The sequence below is a fragment of the Lampetra planeri genome, chromosome 62 (genome assembly GCF_965212315.1).
Source record: "Lampetra planeri chromosome 62, kcLamPlan1.2.h2, whole genome shotgun sequence".
NCBI classification, from domain to species: Eukaryota; Metazoa; Chordata; class Hyperoartia; order Petromyzontiformes; family Petromyzontidae; genus Lampetra; species Lampetra planeri.
The window spans coordinates 4,750,150-4,759,260 of NC_136168.1; the positions used below are offsets into that span (position 1 = coordinate 4,750,150).

Below are 9,111 nucleotides of genomic sequence, written 5' to 3' on the forward strand. Positions count from 1 at the left end.
GGGGGTGTTGGTGCGGTGGTGGTGGGGCTGGTGGTGGGGCTGGTGGTGGGGGTGGTGGTGGGGGTGGTGGTGGGGCTGGTGGTGGGGGTGGTGGTGGGGGTGTTGGTGCGGTGGTGGTGGGGCTGGTGGTGGTGGTGGGGCTGGTGGTGGGGGTGGTGGTGGGGCTGGTGGGGGTGGTGGTGTGGCTGGTGGTGGGGCTGGTGGTGGGGCTGGTGGTGGGGGTGGTGGTGGGGCTGGTGGTGGGGCTGGTGGTGGGGCTGGTGGTGGGGCTGGTGGTGGGGGTGGTAGTGGGGCTGGTGGTGGGGGTGGTTGCAGGGCTGGTGGTGGGGGTGGTAGTGGGGCTGGTGGTGGGGGTGGTGGTGGGGGTGGTAGTGGGGCTGGTGGTGGGGCTGGTGGTGGGGGTGGTGGTGGGGGTGGTGGTGGGGCTGGTGGTGGGGGTGGTGGTGGGGCTGGTAGTGGGGCTGGTGGTGGGGCTGGTGGTGAGGGTGGAATGGGGCTGGTGGTGGGGGTGGTGGTGGGGGTGTTGGTGCGGTGGTGGTGGGGCTGGTGGTGGGGCTGGTGGTGGGGGTGGTGGTGGGGGTGGTGGTGGGGCTGGTGGTGGGGGTGGTGGTGGGGGTGTTGGTGCGGTGGTGGTGGGGCTGGTGGTGGTGGTGGGGCTGGTGGTGGGGGTGGTGGTGGGGCTGGTGGGGGTGGTGGTGTGGCTGGTGGTGGGGCTGGTGGTGGGGCTGGTGGTGGGGGTGGTGGTGGGGCTGGTGGTGGGGCTGGTGGTGGGGCTGGTGGTGGGGCTGGTGGTGGGGGTGGTAGTGGGGCTGGTGGTGGGGGTGGTTGCAGGGCTGGTGGTGGGGGTGGTAGTGGGGCTGGTGGTGGGGGTGGTGGTGGGGGTGGTAGTGGGGGTGGTGGTGGTGGTGGAGCTGGTGGTGGTGGGGCTGGTGGTGGGGCTGGTGGTGGGGGTGGTGGTGGGGCTGGTAGTGGGGGTGGTGGTGGTGGTGGTGGAGCTGGTGGTGGTGGGGCTGGTAGTGGGGCTGGTAGTGGGGCTGGTGGTGGGGCTGGTGGTGGGGGTGGAATGGGGCTGGTGGTGGGGGTGGTGGTGGGGCTGGTGGTGGGGGTGTTGGTGCGGTGGGGGTGGTGGTGGGGGTGTTGGTGCGGTGGTGGTGGGGCTGGTGGTGGGGCTGGTGGTGTGGCTGCTGGTGGGGCTGGTGGTGTGGCTGGTGGGGCTGCTGGTGGTGGTGGTGCGGCTGCTGGTGGGGGTGGTGGTGGGGGTGTTGATGCGGTGGTGGTGGGGCTGGTGGTGGGGGTGTTGGTGCGGTGGTGGTGGGGCTGGTGGTGGGGGTGTTGGTGCGGTGGTGGTGGGGGTGGTGGTGGGGCTGCTGGTGGGGCTGCTGGTGGTGGTGGGGCTGCTGGTGGTGGTGCGGCTGCTGGCTTGCAAACACCACGACGCACCGGTGGTCTCCACGATGCCCTCCAGGATGACAACGATCTCGAGCTGGGGCGAGCCGTCGCTCAGCGAGGCGCGCGACATCTCGTACAGGGGGCTGCTCGCGTCCACCACGTGGCAGATGGTGAGCGGGGAGACGAGGAACAGCTGATCGGCGCCCGAGCTGAAGCCAACGTCCAGGTCGAGCTGGTCAAGTGGCAGGAACTCTCCCTCGGTCGTCTGGCGAGACTGGGTCGGGGGGTGAGAGCCGCGGTTGACCGGAGGAGCAGTGAGCGTTCGAGAGAGAGAGTGTTCGAGAGAGAGAGAGTGTTCGAGAGAGAGAGAGAGTGTTAGAGAGTGAGTGTTAGAGAGAGAGTGTAGAGAGAGAGTGTTAGAGAGAGAGTGAGTGTTAGAGAGAGAGAGAGTGTTCGAGAGAGAGTGAGTGTTCGAGAGAAAGTGAGTGTTCGAGAGAGAGAGTGTTAGAGAGAAAGAGTGTTAGAGAGAGAGTGAGTGTTAGAGAGCAAGTGAGTGTTCGAGAGAGAGTGAGTGTTCGAGAGAGAGTGTTAGAGAGAGAGCGAGTGTTCGAGAGAGAGTGAGTGTTCGAGAGAGAGTGTTAGAGAGAGAGTGAGTGTTAGAGAGAGAGAGTGTTCGAGAGTGAGTGAGTGTTCGAGAGAGAGTGAGTGTTCGAGAGAGAGTGTTAGAGAGAGAGTGAGTGTTAGAGAGAGAGAGTGTTCGAGAGAGAGTGAGTGTTCGAGAGAGAGTGTTAGAGAGAGAGTGAGTGTTAGAGAGAGAGAGTGTTCGAGAGTGAGTGAGTGTTCGAGAGAGAGTGAGTGTTCGAGAGTGAGTGTTCGAGAGAGAGTGTTAGAGAGCGAGTGAGTGTTAGAGAGAGTGAGTGTTCGAGAGAGAGTGAGTGTTCGAGAGAGAGTGTTAGAGAGAGAGTGAGTGTTAGAGAGAGAGAGTGTTCGAGAGAGAGTGTTCGAGAGAGAGTGAGTGTTAGAGAGAGAGAGTGTTCGAGAGTGAGTGAGTGTTCGAGAGAGAGTGAGTGTTCGAGAGAGAGTGTTCGAGAGAGAGTGAGTGTTAGAGAGTGAGTGAGTGTTCGAGAGAGAGTGAGTGTTCGAGAGAGAGTGTTAGAGAGAAAGAGTGTTCGAGAGAGAGTGAGTGTTAGAGAGAGAGTGTTCGAGAGAGTGTTAGAGAGAGAGTGAGTGGGGGCGTTCCGCGTTATAACGGGGGACATTCTGCGTTATAATGGGGGGGCGAATTCCGCGTTTTAACTTGGGGGGGACGGGGACATTATAACGGGGGGCGCGTTCCGCGTTGTGCGAAAAGTGTTTCTGAACGGGAGAACCGCGTTGCAAGGACTCTACTTAGGAGCATTCGACTTACGAACTTTTAGAGATACGAACAAACCTGGTCCGTATGTCCAGTTGCCTGTTCGGACCGAGAATCGTAAGTAAGTTCAACCACCACGCAATAGATGGCATTGGTGGCATCTACATCTGCAGAATGTGAAGAACCATTGGCATCTACATCTGCAGAACGTGAAGAACCAGTGGCATCTTCATCTGCAGAACATTAAAAACCAGTGGCATCTACATCTGCAGAACATGAAGAACCAGTGGCATCTACATCTGCAGAACATGAAGAACCAGTGGCATCTTCATCTGCAGAACATTAAAAACCAGTGGCATCTACATCTGCAGAACATGAAGAACCAGTGGCATCTTCATCTGCAGAACGTGAAGAACCATTGGCATCTACATCTGCAGAACGTGAATAACCATTGGCGTCTCCATCTGCAGAACGTGAAGAACCAGTGACATCTTCATCTGCAGAACGTGAAGAACCATTGGTATCTACATCTGCAGAACGCGAATAACCAGTGGCATCTACATATGCAGAACGTGAAGAACCATTGGTATCTACATCTGCAGAACGCGAAGAACTATTGGTATCTACATCTGCAGAACGTGAAGAACCAGTGGCATCTACATATGCAGAACGCGAATAACCAGTGGCATCTACATCTGCAGAACGTGAAGAACCATTGGTATCTACATCTGCAGAACGTGAAGAACCAGTGGCATCTACATATGCAGAACGCGAATAACCAGTGGCATCTACATCTGCAGAACGTGAAGAACCATTGGTATCTACATCTGCAGAACGCGAATAACCAGTGGCATCTACATATGCAGAACGTGAAGAACCAGTGGCATCTACATCTACAGAACGTGAAGAACCAGTGGCATCTTCATCTGCAGAACGTGAAGAACCATTGGCATCTTCATCTGCAGAACGTGAAGAACTATTGGTATCTACATCTGCAGAACGTGAAGAACCAGTGGCATCTACATCTGCAGAACGTGAAGAACCAGTGGTATCTACATCTGCAGAACGTGAAGAATCAGTGGCATCTACATCTGCAGAACGTGAAGAACCATTGGCATCTACATCTGCAGAACGTGAAGAACCAGTGGCATCTACATCTGCAGAACGTGAAGAACCAGTGGTATCTACATCTGCAGAACATGAAGAACCTTTGGCATCGACATCTGCAGAACGTGAAGAACCAGTGACATCTACATCTATAGAACATGAATAACCAGTGGTGTCTACATCTGCAGAACGTGAAGAACCAGTGGCATCTACATCTACAGAACGTGAAGAACCAGTGGCATCTACATCTACAGAACATGAAGAACCAGTGGCATCTACATCTGCAGAACGTGAAGAACCAGTGGCATCTACATCTACAGTAGATTCTACAAGTTTTTAAGCCATTCCCCCGTGTTTAGTGTACACGCCGTGCAACATGTTTGGAATCGACAGGAGTAAAGTTGGGACTTACGAACGAATCGACTTACGAACAGTACCTCTGGAACCCAACACGTTCGTAAGTAGAGAACTCCTTGTATAGCGAAAACACGCTTCTAGTGTGAAGACCAGGCGTTAAGCGAGGACGTACCGTCACAGCAACAACAATAACAACAACAATACGTAACAATGATGATGATGATGATGTTGATGACGCGGCGGATACCTTGATGAGCTTGCAGCGGATCTGCGCGGACACCATGTGACTGCTACGCAGGTTACCCACGCGGAACATGAGGCAGAGGCTCCCGTCCCGGCTCGAGACCACCGCCTCGCGGCTGAACATCAGCGTCTCGGCTCGCTTCTTCGGCTGGGACATCTTCCTCGTGAGCACGCGCCACGAGGTGGGGGAGGGGTGTGTAGGTCGGGGGAGAGAGGAGAGACGTGGGGGGGGGGGTGTAGGTCGGGGGAGAGCGAGAGAGCGAGCGAGAGAGTGAGCTAGAGGGGGGGGGGGTTACATAAAGCCAAGTTAAACAAATTTTTGAAAAAACATTTTTTACGAAATGATGAACGAAGCAAAGTGCCGAATACACCGAGCATCTTCGTGTTTCCACTGATCGTAAACAAAAAGGAGAGACGTGGAGGGGGGGTGTAGGTCGGGGGAGAGAGAGAGGAGAGAAGTGGGGGGGGTGTAGGTCGGGGGAGAGAGAAGAGACACATGGGGACATGGGGAGACATGGGAATATGAGGACACAAGGCGGCACGTGGGGAGGGTGGGGGGCACATGGGGACTTTGGGAGGGACAGGGTAGACACGGGGTCGACACGTGGAGCTGAAGAGACACGGGGGACAAGCGGGGATATGAGACGGGAGACACGGGGGTGGGGGGTGCAACACGGGGAGGGGCGAGGACACAGAGAGACAAATCAGGACAAGTAGTGACACTTTGAGAGACACAGGGAGCACACGTGGGGACACGGGGGGGGGGACACGCGTGGAGACACGGGGGACACGCGGGGGGACACGCGGGGGACACGAGGGGGGACACGTGGGGACACGCGTGAAGACACGTGACACGAGGGGGGACACGGGACACGCGTGGAGACACGGGGGGCACACGGGGGACACGTGACACGCGTGGAGACACGTGGGGACACGCGGGGGACACGTGGGGACACGCGGGGGACACGCGTGGAGACACGGGGGGCACACGGGGGACACGTGACACGCGTGGAGACACGTGGAGACACGTGGGTACACGCGGGGGACACGCGTGGAGACACGGGCCCTTCCCCACGGCCGGGCGAGAGCCGAACCATCAGCGATGGCCTCTCAACCTCCAAGCCGGAGAGGGTCGACATCGTCCTCCTCCTCCACCAAGTCATCCTCACCTTGATGAAGATGCAGCCCATGAGGAAGGCGTCCACCACGGAGCCGAGGAGCGACTGGAAGAGAAAGAGGAGGATGCCCTCGGGGCAACGCTCCGTGATGTAGCGGTGGCCGTATCCGATGGTCGCCTCCGTCTCGATGAAGAAGAGAAAGGCGGTGGCGAAGCTGTGCACGTTGGCGACGCACGCCGAGTAGGGGACACCTCCTCCATCACCACCACCACCACCACCTCCTCCATCGCCTCCTCCGCATCCTCCGCCGCCGTGCAGCCCGGCGTCGAGGTCACCGCGCAGGTAGGCGATGCCCCACCACAGCGAGGCCATGGCGAGCCACGCCGCCGAATAGGTGAGCACGAAGATGGCCACGTTCCATCGCCAGCGCAGGTCCACCAAGGTGGTGAAGATGTCTGAGAGGTAGCGGCCCGCCTCGCCGCTCACGTTGCCGTGCTGGACATTGCAGTGTCCGTCCTTCTCCACGAAGCGCTGCTGACGACGGGACCTCCTCGTCCTCCTCTCCCCACTCCCAGCGGCACCCCGCGGGGTCTGTGAACTCGGCCCACTGCTGCTGCTGCGGTGGTGGTGGTGGTGGTGGTCAGACTCTGGGGAGCGGTCAGGAGTCGCGAGAGAGGCCCTCCACCTGGACGAGGAGGAGGGGGATGAGGGGGATGAGGCTCGCGGCTCGCTCAGGAGGGCCGAGCGCGTCACAGTCGCCGTGCGATCGCCCGGAGTGGACACCACGAAAGAGTCCACCCCCCCCGTCTTCATTCGCGCGGCGGTGGCCATGGAGGATGGAGGGGTTCAGCTGCGAAGGGTGGTCGTGGTGGTCGTTGTCAGCAAGAGGATCACGAGTAGCAGAATCAGGAGCATGGTGTGGAGAAGCAGCAGAAGACGCAGTGATGTCTTCGTTTTGCTCTACATCATCATCAACGTCGGCAGTGGCTTCATCATCGTCTACATCATCATCCTCTATATCATCAGCATCGTCGGCAGTGTCTTCACCATCCTCTACATCAGCGTCGTGGGCAGTGTCTTCACCATCCTCTACATCATCAGCATCGTCGGCAGTGTCTTCACCATCCTCTACATCAGCGTCGTGGGCAGTGGCTTCATCATCCTCTACATCATCATCAGCATCGTCGGCAGTGTCTTCAAATATTTTAGATCAGAACAATGTCCATCAGTGTTGTCATTAAATTTATCTTCACGATCCTCAACAATCTACATCATCACCATCAGTGTCTTCTTCACCGTGAGTATGCACATCGTCTCAATGAATATTATCTCGTTATAAATCATCACCGTCATCCTCCTCACTATCTCGTCCATCACCATATTCACTGGTCCAGATTCATCATCATCATCACCGTCGTTATCATCTCTCACATCATCACCTCCATCGGTAACCTCGCTGGTGGCTATTCGCAAAAACGATCTCCTTTGCACTCACGTGCTCGCTGCATCTCCTTGATTCACAATTACATCTCCTCTGGCTCCTGTATTTTATGAAAAATCATCATCAATATCATCGTCGTCGTCACCATATTCGTCGGCGGATTTTTGATTGCGCAAGTCGGAGAGAGTCCACGTAATGATACGTACTTACACCCACACCCACACTTAAATACGCGCGCACACACCACATATAGAGACTCCCTCCCCCACGTGTAGCCTCCACAGGCTGTCGGGGCAAGTGCTGTGAGCGAGCACGGTGCACGGCGGGGAGGTGTGGCCAGAACCACGCCCAAGCCGCCTTTGTCTCCCTCACCCACCCACCCCCCAGTGCCGATGATTAATACCACACACAGTACCAGATACTCATTTAAGGCTGAGTTTCCCTAGAGGATGCCCAGGGCCGGCTCAGATATTCGCCGCCAATGTGAGCCCCGCCGTGGATTCTGGTTCCGCTGGCAGCGTTCAGAGCGCAGTGCGCTAACCACTGCGCCACCGCTCCCCCATTCAATTGACTCAACACACGCGCACACACAACACGCGTGTCAACAAAAGACACGCGCGGACACTCGCACACACAGCCACACACAGCCACACCCAGACACACAATTAGGCAGACGCACACAACCGCACACAGGCAGAGAAAGGCACAGACAGAAAGACAACACAGCCACTCACAGACACACACAGACAGACACACAACCACAGAGCCACACACAGACACACACAGACAGACACAGATACAAAGACGGACACACGCAGGCAGGCAGACACACACACACAGACACAGGCAGACACACAGCCACTCACAGACACACACAGGCAGGCACACAGCCACACACAGGCAGACACACAGCCACACACAGGCAGACAGCCACGCACCCCACTTCTTCTAAAACTCGCCCCCCACCTCCCCCTCCCTTTGTTGATGAAACAACGGAGATGGGAGACGTGGTGAGAGGGAGGGAGAGAGGGGATATAGAGAGAGCGTGACGGAGAGAGCGTGACAGAGAGAGCGTGAGAGGGAGCGAGGGAGAGAGAGCGTGACGGAGAGAGCGTGACGGAGAGAGCGTGAGAGGGAGAGAGAGCGTGACGGAGAGAGCGTGAGAGAACGAGAGCGAGAGGGAGAGAGCGTGAGAGAGCTTGACAGAGAGAGAGCGTGAGAGCGTGAGAGACACAGCGTGAGAGAGAGAGAGCGAGAGGGAGAGAGGGAGAGCGTGAGAGAGAGAGCGTGACAGATTTTTTTTTTCGACTTTTAAAACGATTTTATTGCTGGGGCAACAATTGTGCCTCAGCCACTTTTACATTCAAGGTTTTTCATGGTCGACGACCGTGACTCATTCCAGCGGATCAAAACCCAGAGTCCACCGTGGACGCAAGAAATGCAAAAAGACAAAACCCGTGGCACGTGCGCCACTCTCATCGCCCGCGAACGCGCTGCTCCCTCGCACGCGCCACATCACCACTCCACCACTCCACCACTCCGCCACTCCACCACTCCGCCACTCCGCCACTCCACCACTCCGCCACTCCACCACTCCACCACTCCGCCACTCCACCACTCCACCATTCCGCCACCCGCGCGCCGTCTTCGCGCGCCACAGCACCCCATGCGTTGCGCCGTCGCGAGCGACGCGTCACGTGCATCACACGCCACCGGTGCTCCGCACCTTCGCGCGCGGGTCGCCCTTTCGGGCCGCCGAGGCGCCGCTCGCGCCGTGCCTTTATTCCGCCGGGGGCGCCCCACCGCCGCGTGCTCGCCGCCTCCCCGCGGTGCTGGCCGCGGCTCGCTCCGCGTCACCGGGCGCGCCGCACGACCGTGCGTGCACCGCCCTTCGGAGCGTCGGGGCTGCCACTCCCGCCACGCCGCCGGCCCGCCGCGCGCGTCGCGCCGCCGCGCTTTGCCGCTTCCGGGCGGCATTGCCCTCGGCTCGCGCCACCGCGATGATCGGCGCACGCGCGCGACGGCGTGCTGCGTCGCCGGCAGTGCGGGCCGCCGCACGCGCGCCTCGCCGCCGAGCAGTCACGTGGTCGGACCCGCCGCGC

General features: G+C 58.5%; 1 protein-coding gene across 1 annotated transcript in view; it reads right to left on the reverse strand.

Annotated features, from left to right (window-relative positions):
• The window catches only part of LOC144736661 (G protein-activated inward rectifier potassium channel 1-like), a 63,653-nt gene extending 57,254 nt beyond the window's left edge, over positions 1-6,399 (reverse strand). Inside the window, exons 1-3 of the mRNA XM_078619233.1 lie at positions 5,620-6,399; positions 4,455-4,607; positions 1,429-1,663 (exon numbers count right to left, since the gene is read on the reverse strand). Coding sequence (XP_078475359.1) covers positions 1,429-1,663; positions 4,455-4,607; positions 5,620-6,399 — 1,168 coding nt within the window. The remainder of the gene's footprint in view (positions 1-1,428; positions 1,664-4,454; positions 4,608-5,619) is intronic.
• Positions 6,400-9,111: the final 2,712 nt, after the last annotated feature.